The 19,187-nt window shown below is 25.2% G+C and overlaps 1 protein-coding gene across 10 annotated transcripts in view; it reads left to right on the forward strand.

The window, feature by feature from the left end:
- LOC129610437 (uncharacterized protein DDB_G0283357) overlaps positions 1–19,187 on the forward strand; it is a 165,039-nt gene that overhangs the window by 79,231 nt on the left and 66,621 nt on the right. Inside the window, exons 1-2 of one of the 10 annotated variants that reach the window (XM_055523015.1) lie at positions 6,557–6,944; positions 7,352–8,295. The exons of 7 other annotated variants lie outside the window; for them this stretch is intronic. In XM_055523015.1, coding sequence (XP_055378990.1) covers positions 8,218–8,295 — 78 coding nt within the window. In that variant the 5' untranslated portion in view covers positions 6,557–6,944; positions 7,352–8,217. Of the gene's footprint in view, positions 1–6,556; positions 8,296–19,187 lie in introns of those variants that run through there. 2 more of the 10 variants (XM_055523014.1, XM_055523013.1) reach the window with 2 other exon arrangements.

A 19,187-nucleotide genomic window follows, 5' to 3' on the forward strand; every position in this document is an offset into this window, starting at 1 on the left:
AAAATCAAAACGGGTAGAGAGTTATGAATTTTCGCACTTCAAATTAAAAGCACTTTAATGAGAGTGTGCTGCAAAAAAATTAATTTTAAGACTATATAAGTACTTTTAAAATTAATTAATTATATTTGTGATAATTTTCTTTTAAATTATGCACTTATTAAAAATATTCTTTCAATTATAAATACATAGCATAATTATTCGCTGCTCTCTTAAAAAAAATAAATTGAACAATAAGAGAAAATTAAATTTCCTAATACAATAATAAAAAATTTATCATCAAATCATCTCCATCCAAGGTCTAATTATGTTCTTCTTTTCATTTATTTTTTTTTTTGTGATTCTCAAATCATTAAAAAATTAAAACAATAGAATGAAATGAAATTATTGTTAAATGAGTAAGATTAACTCTTCTGTCACATTTTTAAATTATTATTGCTCTATTTCTAAAGACACAAATAGAAATTTAAGTACTTATGTATGTGCAGTAACGTAATTAGAAATTTGTATAACACATAGATATACTATATACCTATTATTTGTTGCAGGTATGTTTGAGTTGGTGAAAATTTGTGAAAATGTTATTAGATACAAGGTGTTACAACATTAAGTATTCATTTATTCGGTTATTATTAAATACAAAATTGAGTTTATTCTGAGAACAGGAGGGGATTATAAAGAATGATAATGAAATTTATCGTAAAAATCTTAAAATTTTTTAAGTAAACAGAAATTATTTGTTCAAATTGATTTTGTTTTCACACTGATTTAAATTAAACTTTTTACGATAAAATTTATCATTTTTTTTTGTCGTAAAAATTTACAATAAAATTTATCATGAACAGCCATGGATTCTGAGAAATAAATAAGAAGACCTAATAAAAATATTGATTACATTAGTTATTTATTTAATTACACTGTAGTATGGTTTTGAAAAATTTTTAAAGCACAATATGTATACATACGTGAAAGCGGTAGATTATCTTCTGATTTAGAATGCTACTACTCGTATTAATTATGTTATGTTAATAGTACGATGTTTCATTTACGCAACAGTAGCACCTGAAACTTATTTAGTGGATTATTTTTTTAGGAGTAAAACGGACAAAAAAAATTTGCTATAATTGTATAATTTTCCCTCTAAATTTTTGAAAAATGATGTAGATTGTAGAGAGTTCAGAGAATATGTGTGTCTAATGATATTTTAGTAGCAGGAATAACAGTAAAATCAAGTGAAAAACATTTGTACTAAAGATTTTTGTTTAATTGCAAAAAATATAAACTTTGACACTGAGAGAGAGCGAAAGTTCATTAACGGCAAAAAAAGCGAATTTATATAAGTGTTTTTATACGAAAGTTAGAATGGACCCTTTTCAACGTCGGTAAATCTACAATAAAATAAAAATGTGTCCGTAATTTTTCAATTGAAAATGATAAAATTCAATCAGTGTCTAGGCTTACGTATTTTCGTTAACTGTGATTACCTAATTTACACCATGTGCAGCCTATAATACAACATTTTCACTTCCTGTATAAATATGCAATGTAGATTATATTATTATCTATGTACCTAAGTATGTATGTAATAATAATTATAAAAAATTTATAAAATTTTTTTTGTAAAACTTTAGAAATTTCTTGTTGTTTTTTTCTCTTGTTTTTCCTCCATTTACTGTTTTCGAATTTTTTACTATTATTTTTCCTTTTCTATCTTTTTTTTATTCTTTCTGCGATCATATCAGAATATAATATCATCAAGAACTTAAAACAATACTAATAAAATAATAGAAGAACTAGCTAAAAGGGAACAAGGAGAAAAACTGTAAAACAAGAAAAAAAAAATAAAAATTGTAATTTTTTCAATAAATTATTTTTTTTTATTTTCACTATTTCCTTCTCTTTTAAATCTCAATTTACCATGTTTTTTGTTTTTTTTTTGTTTTCTTTTTGCCTCCATTGCTACAAAATAAAATATAATCGAACTAATCAATTAATCAGTGAAACCTATTATTCGTTTTGTAATCGACACAATTATCGAAAACTTTCTTTGTTAATAAATCCTTATAATATACTTTATATGTACTCGTATAGATTGCAATATTGTATATAACTTAGTATTGTGTTTTATAAGAAAAAAACTTTAGAAATTGTTAGAATTTCAAAATTGAGAATTTCTGTTAAAAACAGAATAGCAGGTATATAATAGGCATACCTACATATTATATAAAATAATTGTATATTGGAAATTGTAGATTAGTATTAAGAGAAAAAATCTGATGTGGACAGTATACTTGACGACAGCAAACACGTCGATGTGCATAATTCCAAAAATATTAAATCTAATGGGTCTATACAGAATTGAGATCTGATGTAAACTGGAAAAATATTACTAAATTATAAATATAACAAGTCAGTTGTTTGTATAGAGGTCCTGCTTTTGCGATTTTATTTCCTTAACAAAAAGTTGATTACATTATTCTACAAACGAATATAGCTGAAATTATAATTTATTGCGTTAAATAACGTTATGTGTTATTTATGTAAATTCAATTTTAAACATAGCACAGCTAGTATAATAAATTTGAAACAAAATAAACCTTTCATCTAAAATAAGTCTAGATCTACGGATCTAACCTATACGAAAATCCAAGCCCATATATCCAAGTATCCTTCAGGAAGAAATACACGCCAAGAAAAGTGCGTCTAACGCAACCTGGGTAGAGGTTACTGCGGGTGCGATACAGCAAAAACATCCGACAGTCAGGCTACCATAAAGGATCTGGATTGTTGCCAGATTTCCTCCCGGATAGTGGATGGACTGTTTTGGCAAGCTCAACAACTTGGGTTAGAACAATCGCGTCACGTTATGCTGGGTGCCAGGGCACACTGATGTAGAAGAAACCGAGGAAGCACCTATGCTGGCAAAGCCATGCGCCAGTTCCTGTTTTTTTTTTGGGCCGGATCGCTCCATTCTGCAATCTAAAATCCTATCGTATCTTTTTACGACCACAATACCTACCAGTCCCGTAAAAAACAATGCTAGTAATAAAATGAAAAAAAAATTAAAAGAGCAATCAAAAACATGACAGTGAAAATTGAAGTGTTGTTTTTCTTTTCTATTCGAACATTTTTTTAAAAACAAAAAAAAAATAACAAAATTCTTTCAAAATGAAAAAAATCTATTCCTATTGAATATAAAATAATGCATTTTAATGTTGATGGTGTAGATTTATCGAAGTTGTTAGTTAATTAAATTAAAATTTAATATTAAATACTGCAAATTTTAGCTGTCTTGCAGTTTTTCAAAAAAATTTAATACAAAATATAACACTTTAAAACTGTTGTAAAATATGGCAGTAATATAACAGTTATCTATACTAACAGTACGAATAAATGGCCAAATTCTTTAAATAATGAATATTTGGTAAATTTTAATTGACCATATAATATTATAGCCATTATAACAATCTAAAGGAAATTCAAATTTCAGCCCTTAATGACATCTCTAATAAACTTGTGATTCGTGATTTTTTTTTTAGAATAGTTTAGCTTGAAATTTTTCCAAAAAGAACAGTCAATATTAACAAAATTTCATTTGATTCAATTTTAAGATCATCTGGAGCCTACAACAATTATAATTTGTCACCAATATTATATATACAATGTGTACGACTTCTCAGTTAGCTCTGACGAATGATCCCAAATGCTAAAATTTTAATTTAATGTTTTGTTCCGGAAGTTTCTAGCTATTCAATGCTAGCAATTGTTCTATTTACATTTACAAAAAATTAAAAAAAAGCAAATATTGTTCTATTTTCATTGTTTAAATATAGTTCAGCTTTTTGTTTTTTTTTTTAATCTTGAAAGACTTTTTTCCGAAAAAAAAAACAAAAAAGAGTTTCTACTTTTATTTTATCCTTGTACTAAAAAAAAAATCAAATGAAATTAATTTAAAACGTGATCAAGTTAAAATAAATAAATAAATAAACAAATAAAATAAAAAACAAGAAAATAGTTCAATGTGAAAATAACTACTATTCAATAGAAGTTTTCCATGTTCTTAAAACTCCTTTAAACTCTAAAAATTACATGCTTTTGCATACTATGCAATCTGTTTGTTGAATCAAATGCACTTTGATTATTTCATCGAATTTCATTCATAAAATTCAATATTTTATTATTTGAAATTTGAAGTTCTTTTTTGTTTGTTATAAAAATGTGCCAGAATTTAATAAATTTAAAATTTTAAAGTTGTTGGATAAATTTAAACGTATAATAGGGGTTAAAAGATTAATCTTGTAAAATTAACTTGAAAATTTTAAAATTCCAAATTTATTGACCTACAGATGATAAATGTATAAAAGTTATTTAAAAAATATTTTTATATTAGAGTTTAATATATTGCAGTTTTATCTAGAGTCGTAAGAAAATTTGAGTATATAATCTTAATTTATTGTTAATTTAAATGAGTTAAAACTAGTTAATTTTTTCACATTTAGAGAACGTTTATTCAATAGAACAAGAAATTGGTTCTCTTTTAATTTTATCCCAAACAAAATTGTGTTCAACTTGACCCTAAGACGAACGCTTTGTATAGTAAATTGGTTTTGAAAGGTGGATTTTTTCTTATCAAAATCAAACTAGCGTATTCAAAATAATCCGTTTGAAAATCTTCTTTTGTTTGCAAAACTCTTCGAAATCCAATATATTAAATATGATTTTAATTATATTGAATTTTCAAGTCATAATAATTACGTGCCTAGATATGTGGGTAAAAAAATTGTTTTGTATAATATCGAAATTTCTTTCGTGAAAACATTTTGTATAAAAAAACACGGCTCAACTTTGTATGAAAGTATAACGGTTTATAACGTGTGCTTAATTAACTTATATATATGTATATATATTATGTAATTTGTTGTTCATTTCACATGGATGTCTTCAATTATGTTTTTCATAACTATTTTAATATTTAAATTATATTACACAAAATTTTTATTTAAAAAATATTTTATTCGAAATTTGTCCATTTTAAAAATTCCAGTTTGTTTTTGAAACAATGCCCTCTACATTTTGTTCTAGTAAATTATAAAATATATTTTATTTTCAATTTTACCTAAAACATAAACCCGTTTTCAATATTGTTTCAGTTTATTCGTTTCAATATCAAAGTTGCCATTTAAAAAAAAAAAATTAATAAATTAGAAAACAAAAAATGGTTCTGTTTAACAGAGGAAAATGAAATTTAAATTTTCTATATCCTTCAAAAAATAACTACTTACTCTTTAGCGTGATTTCATTTTAATAGGCAATCTTTTACACAAACCACCAGAGTTTATAGTATGTCGTGTAATATTTGGTAAAATAAATTTCTAAAAAAAATTTTTTTATATAAATCATATAGATTATTACTATTATACAGTTTCTTCAAATTTCAAAAAAACTTCATATTCAAAAAAAAAACAATTCTAGGAAGTTTTCTCAAAAAAAGTTAAGAAACATTCAAAACAGTATTTCATAAAAGAAAATATAGATGTCAATAGAAACTTTTTCTCAATACGCAAAATTTCCCAAAATATTTTTATCGATTTTTCACAGAATTATGTACGAAATTGTAAAAAATAATTAGACTCCCCCCCAATGGAAATGACAACATAGAAAAACGAAAACGCTAGTGACATTTTAACGAATTTTGACAGAAACAGGTTAGCAAAGTAATATAACAAACTACAATAAAAATTAACAGATCTTTTTTATTAGTTCCATTGCATTGAAAGAAAAGAGAATATGGCAATCGAAAAACTTTTATAAATAAAAATTAAAAAACATTTTTACATAATTGTATAAAAATTACAATTATACTTATTAATAAAAGTATAGTGACATTTAAGCTTAAATAGAAAATTTTTAAATTTTTTCATTTTCTTCAATTTAATTTGATTTAAACTTATAAAAATCATTTAAATTTATAATTATTACAAAAATTAATATTTATGCAAAAACATTAAGTACAGTAGGTAATATTACAGTAGTAAATATTAATTACAAAATAGTGAAATTTTAATATAATGTATAACAAAATTAACGAAATTGTTATACATCTCGCTGCATAATGACCTACCCTGTATTACAATATTGTTATATTAAATAATAACGAAGCAAAAATCATAATAATCGAAATATAGCTAGATTATTTTTGTCATTTCTATCCTTTTAAAATCAGACAAGACTAAAATCCCGTAAAATTAAAAAAGGGAAATTTTCTCTCCTATAATTGAATTTCAATTTTAACATTGACGTTTTATATATCTGTTAACTTCAATATCATAGTGAAAAGAAAATTCATGTAAACAAATTTTAAAATTTAACTTTACATTCTCGTACATACATAGCTAGTAAGTTCAAAATTATTATTGTCTCATTTTGTTTTTAAATGTACCCAAATAAAATTATTAAAATTTTATTTTTTAAATCGTGTAAAAAAATTAAAATTAAATAAAAACTTTAATAAATCACTTAATATTTAAAATAATTTAAAAGTTATGAAAATATTTTGAAATTTCACTCAAACAAAAAAAAAATAATAAAGTTACATTCTGCTATATAACAGTTATACATAAACAATGTTGTTAATATAATAATAAAAATATCCTGTTATATTTATACGCATGCGTATGCCCAGTTCTTCTCTATATTGTGCACATTTTTTTTTTTTGTAAGAATAATTGCTACGTCTATTCTGACGAAAAGAATATTTCTACAGAGAATCAGAAGTAGTCGACTAGTGGTTGCATTAAAAGCTGAATTACAAAATATTTCAAGTAAAGAGAGAAAATTTAAAATAAAAATTAAAAATTATGTTTAAGAAAATAAATATTTATTATAAATAAAATATTAAAATTATTAAAAATATATTTAAAATATTAAAAATAAATTATTGAGATTGTGTAATAAAAATTATAAAAGAAGAAAAAAAAATTCCGATTGAAAAAGTTATACAAAGTGAAAGAAAGAAGAAAGAACAAAAAAACCCTCTTGCGAAAAAAAAATATTAAAAAGTGATACATACACGCATACAAACCTACATACATACATACATATACACTAATATTTTTTTTTGAAGGGTATACACAATTATAATAAAACTACATACATATATATACAAATCTGCACACACACATACATATATTATTACTTAAAACCTATACTTAAAGAATAAGGAACAGAAAAAAAATAATTTTTATTCATATACAAATTTTTGTTGTATTCAAGGATATTTTATTGTTGTTGTTGTTTTTCTTACAATTTTCATTATTGTTATTATTCCTTTTCTCATTTTTTTTTGTTTTTGCAGACGACTGTAATTTTTTACACGCGATTTCTTTCTACAATATACTCGTACATGCATACATACAAATATACATAGGCCTATAATGTATTTCGAATACTTTTCATTTTATTAAATACAAAAAAAAAACCAAAAAAAAAAAAACATACAGAAAAATTTTTATTAATGGTGTGTGGTTGATTTTGAAACGCAATTTTTTTTTTGTGTAAATTTTTCCTAACTTGAAAATTAAAATTGAATTTTTTGAAAAAATATTATAAAAATAAAAAACAATTAAATTTCAAATTGAAATAAAAAATAAAAATACAATATTTAAAATTCAAAATTATTTTGAAAAATTCGAAATAGAAAATTTTTTAAAGGAAAATACAAAAATCCTTGCAAAAATTCAAAATAAATCCATTTTAATATTAATGAAGATTGTGTGAAAGTTTAAATGAAAAATGAGTGAAAAAATTAATTAATTGCAAAAAAAAAAACACTAAAATTAAAATTAATTTTAAGATTAAAAGATCTGAGTAAAGAGAAAATTCGATTGCATAAAATGGAAAAACATCCTATATTAAAATTTTCCAAATAAAAATTCATTCGTTCAACAATAATAATCATATACATATCTGTATCTGTATATATCTAATATATGTACATTTTATATATACATAACATAACCTCAAAAAGCGAAAGAAAAATAATCAAAAAAAAAAAAAATACAGAGGAGTGTCTTGTAAAAGCAAAAATTTTCACGAATATTTTTTTCAAAATAAAATTAATTTTAAATTAATTTTATTATATATAACTATATATATATATATATCTCGATAATAACAACGAGATAAAAAAAAATTTCTTCAAAACGGAGCGATTATATCAAGATGGACGAATGTGAAAACCTCGTCATCGATCTAGAAGATTACGAGGAAGCAATTAATGACGAAGTAGCAGAAACAATGGTTAGTACAAAAATTATTGTACATTAATGCACAAAATATTAAAGTTTATATATATATATATATATATATATATATATATATATATATATATTTGTATATAATATTGTGATATATAAAAAAATTTTCCTTCTAAGTGTTATAAAAAAAGAACTATAGTGAGTTGTTTTTTTTTTAAATTATAAATTAAAAATTTTTGTATAAAAGTTTTAACAACCATTCTTCTATTTACATAAAATTCAACTACGTATGTGTTGGAAACCCATCTATGTTTTTCATTTATATAAGTACAAAAAAAAAAGGTGCATTTTTTGAAAAAAAGAAAAGGATTAAATATAAAATATGAAAACTAAAAATTAAAAACAAAAATGAAGAACAAAAACTTCAAATGAATTTCATTTTAATTTAAAAGAACTTGCAATTTTCCTTGCTCCTTTTTTTCCTTAGAAAATTATTGTATATGTGTTATACTATATATACTTAAGTATGTATAAATTGTGTATTTATATAATATTTTGTGCACAATTTTCACATAAATACTTATACCCGTTCATATAATAAAAAATATGATTGCATATAATGGGGCTGTTTGTTCATTTTCTTTTTCCATTCTTACTTATAGCACAATACCTTTATATTTAGTATATATATATAAATATACAGAATTGAATATAACGTTAAGGAAATTAAAATAAAGGTTTATAAACTTGTTTTTCTTAATACCGTACACCTATATTATATATATATGAAAATATTTTTATAGATGTATGTGTGTATTGTATTATACAACACAAATAAATTTAAATGGTATGAGTTTTTTACCTATAGGGTGAAAAATAAACAAAAAAAATTGGTAAAAGTCCTTTAAACTTTACTTTTATGTACACCATATATACTGACCACTTTCTGTATGTACACACAATTTTATATATGTATATATACATTAGTATAACAGTAGTTGTTTCAGATAATATAGAAAGTTGTATTTATTTTAAGTAGCTGTTAAAGAATAAATTTTAAGGATAATAATCGTTTACACTTCATTTAATATGTTTCTTTCTTTTCACAACAAAAAAAAAAAAAAAAAAAAAGAGTTACCAAACAAAAATAAGGTTACATTATTTGGGTCACTTATAGTATAAAAGATTTTTTATCTTAATATTTTTACAAAAATAAAAATTAACTTGAAAGAATCGGAACGTACAGAAAATTATAAATTTTTCTAATTATATAGAAATAGTTTTTATATACAGATATAAAACTTTAAATACGGGTATAAAAATAGATGCCGGTAAGCAAAAAATCGATTCACCCAATCTTACAATTAAAATATTAAACTCGAAGCCAGAAATTTTGATGCTTTACTTCTATCGGATTCTAATATGACATGCACTTAGTAGGATCTGGTAGGTTAAATGTACTTCTGATGTACTTGGTAGGATATTTCTTCTTAATTACATTTACTTTTAGTAATATATTTTAGAAAGTTTAAGGGTAAACCTAAACTGACGCGGAAAGCAGTTTGTATGCGGTAATAAAAATCCTGATAACCATATTCGAATTGCCGTTGTGAGATACCGAAATTGTGTTGTGTGACTCTATATGCTTTTGTTGTTATAAATGTATGATTGACAGTGTTGTACAATATGATAAAAACAATGAAAATACTCTTTTAGTTCCCATAAATTCGAATCCAGTACGGTTTCCGTGTGTCAATTACAGTTTTTAACAATTTCGAGCAATTCTAATAAACAAAAAATAAATTTTCTCAAATTACTGTTTAGTTGTTTTCCTAATAAGTTACTGTGCACTCTTAATTGTTTGTACACTAAAAACTGCCTGTCGTTAAGCGATTATCGACGTCCAACTTCTTTTAGGTGATCTTTGTCACCATGCTACCGATCACAGCAAAAGTGACTGAATGACTCGGATGTGCAATATTCAGTTAATTTTTATTAATTGAAATACTCCCGTAAATAATCGTATTCTGACTCATTTTTGTGGACCGAGTGATGTTAATGTGATCATTGTAAGTATAACGTACTTGATTTAAGTCATTACAGTTATACTGTTAATTTAACAGAAATCATATAATTTGTTCGCAAACTTTTTGAAATGAAATGCTCTTAAAAAGTTACTTGACTTATGTGAACTATCACTGATTGCGATGAATATTCATTATTAGATAGTTGTTTAAGTATTTCTATTCTCCATTCTTGTTTTAGTGAAATATTAATGCATAACACTGTAATCACATCTTGAAATTTAAAATTCATAGTATTATAAGTCACTTTGCATTGAAAATTTTTGTTGTCCTTCATAAGAAATTCGAAGCTTTTTTGTTTATTTTCCTTTTCTTTGTTAACGATACACACATAATCATACAAATTAACGCATTTATTAGTTTGCATGACATGTAGAATATCCTGATGTTAACAGACGCTTTTTTTTAATAATAATTATTTTTATTCTTCATGGAAAAGAGCAGAATATGTATGACTAAAGAGTGATAGAGAGACAGGGAGATAGAGAGGATATTTATTTGAAAACAAATAGAATTACAAATGATGATTCATTTTTTTTTTGTTACTTTTTTTTCTCTTTTCCGTATACATAATTTTGTTTACAATAGTATAGGTGCATGATATTTTCTATATAATTATAACATTTGGTGTAATTATATGTTTATATGTGTATACATTTACAAGTGTTGATAGGAATCTAGAAGTAGGTACTATAAATTTTCGAAGAATAATGGAAAAAATATGAGTAAGCTAAAATTTCTTATACTCAACAATACTTAAAATGTTAATGGTAAGCATAAGTAACTAGTAATCTTTTGCTATTCAAATTGAAATTTTCTACATTAAACGAAACCCCTTTAAAATATTACTTGCCATTCTTTAACTTTACATCAAATAATATTGATTATTAATGTTGTATTTTTTAAGTTAAAAATTTGTTGTTAAATATTCAGTAAGTTTTTGCTCGGGATGCGAAAAACGATTACAGGAATCTGTTAATCAAAAATTGAGCAGGCGTTTCCATATCGTAATCGAAAAACGTATACGTAAGGCGTTTGAATGTAAAAACATACGTAGATCGTACATTTTCCGAATTGTAATTTCTCCATTCTTTATGTATCATATTGTAACTAACGTGAAATACGCTATAATTACTAAAATAAAAGCGGTGATTAAGCATTTTGTATGTACATATATTTTTTGGCAATAAAAATATAAGAATTGCACACAACTTTCTATTATCTACAATTTCACTTTGAATATTTAAATTCTTTGTTAAATTTAGTGTTTGAAATCAATACTAAAGGACAAAATTAAACAATTAACTTTAATTCGAGATTTAAAATTATTCAAATAGCAGTATTCGGTTCGAAGCTTAATAGCCACATAATATGCAAAAAAAATTTACTTCGCTTAGCAAATGCGTTTCCTGAGAAAGCAAAATAGTCAGACAATGTAACAATGATTTAAATCTGCCATAATTTGTGATGGAGCACTTAAGAACAATAACACAAAGTCAATAAAATGTTGATGTAAATTCTAGATTGAAATTTATTTTCTTAGATTAAGCAGCTATTTGTATGTATAAACTTTTGTGTAAAGTAAACCACTTAAATATTTGAACGAATGGGAATGTATGTAGAGCGAATTTATTATATTTTTCCTTTTATATAGAAGTTGTGTTATAGAGAAAATAATGATTTCTTTTGTTTTATTAATGGAATATAGCAGCTATGTTAAGACTTAAACTTTTGAGGTATACCTAAATGTATGTTTACCAATTTGGTTTCTCTACATGTTATGTAGGTAGCTGGCAATTTCTTTTTTAAATTTTCATAGCTTTATAAATATGTATACAAATTATTGTTTAGGTATATAGGCACATATACACGAATTAAGAAAATAAAATTTATAAAAAAGCATAAAAATTCCTTAAGCAAATGTTTTCTTTAGAATAATTTATTGACAATTATAGGTTTATTTTCTCTTTCTCTCTAGATAATATTAAAATGCAGGAAAGACACGTTATGTGAAAATTGTGATCAAACATAATATCCTTGCTTATAGCAGCAGAGATGTCAAGTGCTCTTACTTTGTTTTATGTTATTATATTTTTAAAATACATAAGTGCTATATTTATAGCCATGCTGTATAAATAATTGTGAATTCCTTAAATATATTAGTTATATACAAACAAAAATGTATTGCGTTTACACAAAATGTATTCTGCATCATAGTAGATCTAGAAAATTCTGAATTTTATAAATCAGAATTTGTTTTCCAGGTTAAGTAATTTTGTATTTTAACCTAAAATTGTAATCTATAAAACTTTAACGTATAGTTAAAGTGTTATATTGCAAATAAAGTTTAATTATAATTTAAAAAAGTAAGTCAATTAATATTTTCAATTAAGGTCAAAAATTATTTTTGTTTGTCGAAAAATTTTTGGGAGAATAGAGGAGGCGGAGGTTGGCAATCCAAATAAGTGTTTTTCGCTTAAATAAAATTTAAGTGTTCTTCAGTAACCTTTCTTATTTTCGTGTGATAAATTAAAAAATAAGAGATAATTTGGAAATATATGGCTTCACCTCGTCCGTTGCGCTCAAGCGACTCCAATCTTGTATCACATTAAATATATCTTAAATTTGGAAAATTTCAGTGGCTTCAAGCACAAACGACTTAAGTCTGTTTTAGTGATTTCGAGATAAATGCATTTTAAACTTTAAATTTAATTTTGAAAAAAGTTATGAAGTTTTTTGAGCCAATTTTTTTTTTGATCGAAAGATAATTAAAAAAGGAAGCGATTAACTCATAATCTGAAGTAAAACAACTAATAGTATTCTCATAATTATGAAAAAAGTGAGATAGGCGGTTATACAAAATTTATAAAAAGCACTTTGCAAAGCATAACTCGACTTAGGCGATTTGTGAAAAATTACTTTTGTATTTTCGTCAAACTTAAGTCGACTTAAGCTGTTGTTGCAAAACTGAAAATATGGTTTTAGGTGACTTAAGTTATATTGAAAAGGGAAGAAATATATGTATTATTTTTACGTTATTTGATTTTTCACTCTTTTTCCAAATCATTGTCATAAAAAACATAAATTGAGGTAAAAAATGAATAAACTTCAAATAAAAATTTTTTCTAAAAGTTTAAAAATCATTTTTTCATTAAATTTAAGAAAGGTGACAGTATCTTTTATTCTCTCTCGGATTCTCCAACTAAATATGGATGAGTATCTGCTAAATCTCCTGTCTTTATCGTTTTGTAAAATTTGTAAACCAACAGATAAAAAAATTGCATTAAGTACTCTAAGTTTTTCTTTTTTGGGACTAATTTTCTCTTCTTCTTCAATTTGGAGCATGTCTTGAAAATCTAACTAGTTAACACCTCGTCTTAAAATACAAAAAATCTTTGTATAAACTGTTCTTGCAAAATATTTTTGGAAGTCAATTTTTTGAAATCTGTGGTGCGACTCTTTCCACTTAAGAGAATTTCAAAAAGTAATTCAATTACAAAAAGGCTTCATTGTGCAACGGATCTGACAAAGTTGTTACATTATTGTAAAAATGAGCACATAAAGTAATCTCTAAAATGAGTTTATGAGTTTGGTGTTTGTTATTTTATTTATGTACTATAGTCCATATGACTTTCTTACTTGTTCATAATGATACTAAATGCGAATTAATTAAAATTTTTAAATCAAAAACAAAATGAAATCGAGTGTGAGTCATTACAACTACTGTAATGAAAAGTTAAATTTGATAATGAACTCGAAGTAATTCGATACTTGTGAAAATTAAATCTTGGAGACGTATTATTAATTACATATAGAAAATGGTTTGTTCGTCAGTTTTTCTCTAAGTTCTGCCGTAAAAAGTATATAGATCTCCTTAAAAAGTTGTGGCAAAGTAAATTCGTTCGGAATTTGCTCTCCTATCATAGAGTATATAAGTATTTGATTATCAAATAAACAAAGAATATTGTAAGTTTGCACGGCATTTTTATTTTAGCTGTCAGCATTTACTTTTCAATTAAGACTACATACGAATTGACCACGAGTCAGTTTCGAGCGTTCATGTACTTAAGTGCATTCAGGAAGCCCGGTCGCGAAAGATTAAGCGAATTTTTCTAACCGTTCGGCAAATTGTAAAAGAATTTTTCTTAAAAGAATAAAAGTAGAAAGCCTTTCATATTTTTTTATCTCTACAGATATGTTCACATGCCCAATAGGACCGGAAAACTTGCTTTTGAATGTTGTCAATTTTAAAACCAGGATCATTAATACAGTCACCACGGCCAAAGTCAATTGCGGTTTTCAAAACCGTATTAACTTCGGTTTTCAAAGTAAGATCTGTTGTGTAAATATTTTACTATAGGACCAGTTTCGCTAATTTCTATGCTTGAAAACACTTTGAACCCGTTATGTTAGTTTCAAATATATTGCAATACCTCTAACATCCGCCACAATCATCTCAGCTCTCCTAGCAACTTCCAAAATTTTTAACGTACATTTATTAAGCGTGAATAAAGTTTATATTGGATAATTTTTGCATTATTTAACAATTTCCAACATCAGCACATTTAAAAACAATAATAAATAACTGTCTTTGTAAAAAATACTTCCTTCGAAATAACAAAAATATCATAAATATTTGAAAATCGAAGAAATTTAATCTTACGGAAATGAGTAATAAAAAGTATAACAAAATATTGTTATTCCCAGATGTACCAATTTTATTTATTGAAAACCCTTGCAAATTATAATAGTTTGAATATCCTAACAAAATGTGTTTTACTAGTGTATAATAAAAGTGTTGCTTTGTAATACAATAATTAGAATAAAAACTCTTGTTGAACACAAATATTTGATCTTCCTAATAACATGTGTTTTACAAGGGCGTAATAAAACAACACTTTGTTTAATAATACAATTAGACCACAAAGGCAAAACAATCTACCATCAGGTAGCTAGCCACGTGTCATTTTAACATGGGAACTTCGTCAATTGAAAAAAACATTTGTCGCAGGTATCACGAAATGACCTACAATATTATTTGTTAAATAAAAAAATTCACATCTTAAACATGGGATATTTGGGTAATTAGAGCATTAAAAATGCAGGTAACTTGTGCAGATGTTTTATGTTTTGGGTTAGAAAATACAACTATCTTACTTGTCGCTGAATGTAAGATTTAATTTTAACTATAGTGAACAAGTTTTAAATCATGGACATAAAGTACCTACACTATATATCACATAAAATAATATGTTAATACGTTATAAAATATTTTTTATTATAAAAAACTAAAAAATATTCTATACTAATCATGTATTATTTCTTACACTAAACGCTTAACTTTGGTTTTTGGTTCTTATTTGCACGCGTTATAAAAACCTAACTCAACATAAGAAGCCTTTTGGAATATAATTGTATTTGCAATAATCGCCTAACTCGAGAAGAGTTTAAACAACCAACAATTATTATTTTACACAAATCGCTTATGTCGAGTTAGTATTTAAAAAAACTCAAAATTAATTTTGCAACAAACGCTTAACTCGAGATAAGCGGTTGTAAAAATTCATACAAATAAAAAAAAATGTCACTAATTTCGATTTGCAACAATAGCCTATCTCGAAATAAGTGGTTTGTCCAAAACATAAAAAAGATGTTTTCTGCTCTTAACTCGATTTAGGCGATTAGTGCAAGTGCATATGGTTGCCATTTCGAGTTAGGTCATGTGTGAATCCCACAATAACTCCGGCTGCAATAGTCGTAGAACCACCAAAATTTGTGAGCATATGAAACTCAAAACGGAGAATCCGCTGGTAAACATATCTCATTTTTGTCTTAACTCGAGTTAGGCGGTTTGTGTTTGAGGCCACTGATTTGTTAGTTTGATAGTTTATGAGAGCAATACTCAAAATCAATTTCAAGAAGACCTTGAATAGACTTTGCATATACTTCCCTTTTATAAATAGAAAAAAGATTCAGCGGTACTACAAAAACATACTTAACATAGGGTGTTTCGTCAGTCTAACCAATTTCACCATTTTGTTTTAGGGTTATTTCAACTATTTGTGTGGAAAACCATTGCCGCATGTTATAATATCAAGTATAATTTTTTTCTCCAAGTATTTCAACTGACTAACTAAGTATATCAGGAAAGCTAGGATCTTATTTTGGTTTTCGTGGTATTAATTACAACTTTACTAAAATGTAAATATTAGCTACTATTACGGTATCTCTAAATAAACAGACAAATGACATGGAATCAAAAGTAATTGTAGATCTAGAAAGACAATGATAATAAATTATTATTTAGGCAACATATTTCTGTATCAAATGACATAGTTAACAAAAAAGGCATCTTATCAACATAATTTCACCTAATTTCTTCTTATTCTACTTTCTTTTCTTTCCTAATCTTCATCATTGTGGATTTTATAGAAAGTCTTCTAATTCCATATAAGCACTAAGCTAATATTTAATTTATAATATAAAATTCATTCCGTTACATTGTAAAAGTATCTATTTGTGAAAACAAAAACACTCATTAGAATTTAATTTCTCTCGAGACTGCAAAATTTAATATTGCTCTATATCTAATTTCTCATTTCCTATGAGTCCGTGTAGCGAATTTGATAAAGAAAAGTTAATCAATTCATTAGTTATTCAATTTTCGCCCACGTTCTTCTGATGAATTATTCTCTATTATACATAATATTCTCTAAATTGCTAAAAATTTAATATTATTTTACCAGGATTACTTTTGTTCAATTGAATGGTTGTAGGAGTTTTTACAAATGAAAAAAGAAAATTTTTATGAAAAAATGTCAAGAATTGTCAAAATCTACAATAGTTTGGGATAAAAACTACATTTATATTATGAAGAAAATTATTATTGAAATTTCATGGTGCGTATCTAAAGCTAACAAAGGATTTATTTAATAGAATTACCCATTTCTAAAGGACAACGTTTGCGAAATAAAAGGAAAGAAAATTTATAATGAAAAATATGTGAAAACGGTAATTCAAGTAATAACAAAAAAAAAGTATTTTCCTTGTGTTAAAACCAATAATAAAAAATATTTTTAACTTCTTTCAATTGGGTTCTTTAGAGCAAGAGTGTTGTATACACACGATTGAAAGAATACTGCATAAGTTCCCCTTTAACGATGTGAATCAAAACTTGCAGTGTAAGTTTGAATAAAGAAAACGATCTAAAATAATTCTCTCCTTACCATATGGCATATGTTTTGGTAAAATTGTTATTATAGAACACGTTAATAAAATTGTAAGTTTATAATATTTGAGTGCGATCCGATAAACCAATTTTGGCGAGAGTTTTACAATGTAAAGTTAATATGAAATTTAAATCCTTTTTTCTAGTGGATAAAGTTGAATGCAGGAGCAGGTGACGTTATTTATGTTGTTAGTATGTTGGTTGAAATTGACTTGTAATAATTTGTTTTTTGTACGAACATAAGTAAGAGGTTGCTTAATGCCAGACTATACAATAGCATTGATTTTGTTTAATTTATTCCTAGGTCATTTGATGCTTTCTATTGACTCACCGTGCAGTAGTCGTATATGTTTGGTTTAAGTTGTTTGAGCTTATAATTTACTTATTAATATTTTAATAAATAATACGAATAGTATTTTTTTTCCTCTGTCTTATCCCATTCCATCCGTAAATTATGATGATTTTAATTGTGGTAAATGAATTCTGGGCTTAGAGAAACCTTTTTCTAAATAAATAATTTTATGTACGTTCCATTATTTCGGTTTTCCAACATGCAGGAAAATACGATACAAATAACTACAAAATTCAACAACATTAATTTATAAATGGCAATATTCCAATATTTGACAATACAAAATTTTTAAAATAGATTTAAGCTGTCAATTTAATATTATAATCCTGTCGTGTTGCAGTATATCATAATCCTTTATATAATTTAGGATTATTTGTAATTTATTCAATGTTTTTACTTAATTTGCATGTGAATTACGTATTCCCTTTTTCCACACACTTTCTCTATATTATTATGCAATATGAAAATGCTTCTTATTTTTTCTTTTAATAAAAAGGTTTTTTCTTTGTTATCAAAATTTTCACGCTTTATGTGTTGTGTAACTGTAATTGGTTAAAAGTCACATTCAACATAACCGACAGTTGACATTATTTTATATTTTATTTTTAATATAAATAAATACCGTCTATACACAAAGAAAGTCTTTGATAAAAGCCGAAAAATGACAAAAATGACATGACATAGTTTAATTTTAATAAAAAAATATCTAATGACAAAAGAATTCTATAAAACACTGTTTACATATACATATAAGATTGTAATAAACGTCATAAAAATCATTACAAAGTAATAAGGAAGAGTTGAGTTTGAGACACAATATCTTAGAGTATTACAATTATTATGATAGAAGACGTATACCAAAAGTTTTAGTGAATACAAGTACAAAGTAGAAGCCTTTATTGCCAAGTTCAAAATATTGGATACATGTATCGGACGCTCAAATCGAAATTTGATATTAAAATTCAATAGAATTTCCTGATTTGGCGATTGAGTGATTTTAGTTCTTAATACTCAAACAAATAAATTTAGTTCCATATTTTTGTGGCAGTACTGAACTTTTGAGCTCGATAGCATGAATTTAAAAAGAACAAAAGGAAAATTTGAAGTATTTGGCACAAAATAAAAGCAAATTGGAAAAACTATAGCTAAAATCAAAAGGTAAGATGCTGCTGTCGTGTCACTGGTAACATAATCACATAGTAATCACTAAAACAGCTGATGTAAGTAAATAATTCAACATTGCGACACAAAATTTCATGTTGCTTTCATTA

Source organism: Condylostylus longicornis, unplaced genomic scaffold (genome assembly GCF_029603195.1).
Source record: "Condylostylus longicornis isolate FDR11 unplaced genomic scaffold, ASM2960319v2 ptg000044l, whole genome shotgun sequence".
In the NCBI taxonomy this organism is placed as follows: domain Eukaryota; kingdom Metazoa; phylum Arthropoda; class Insecta; order Diptera; family Dolichopodidae; genus Condylostylus; species Condylostylus longicornis.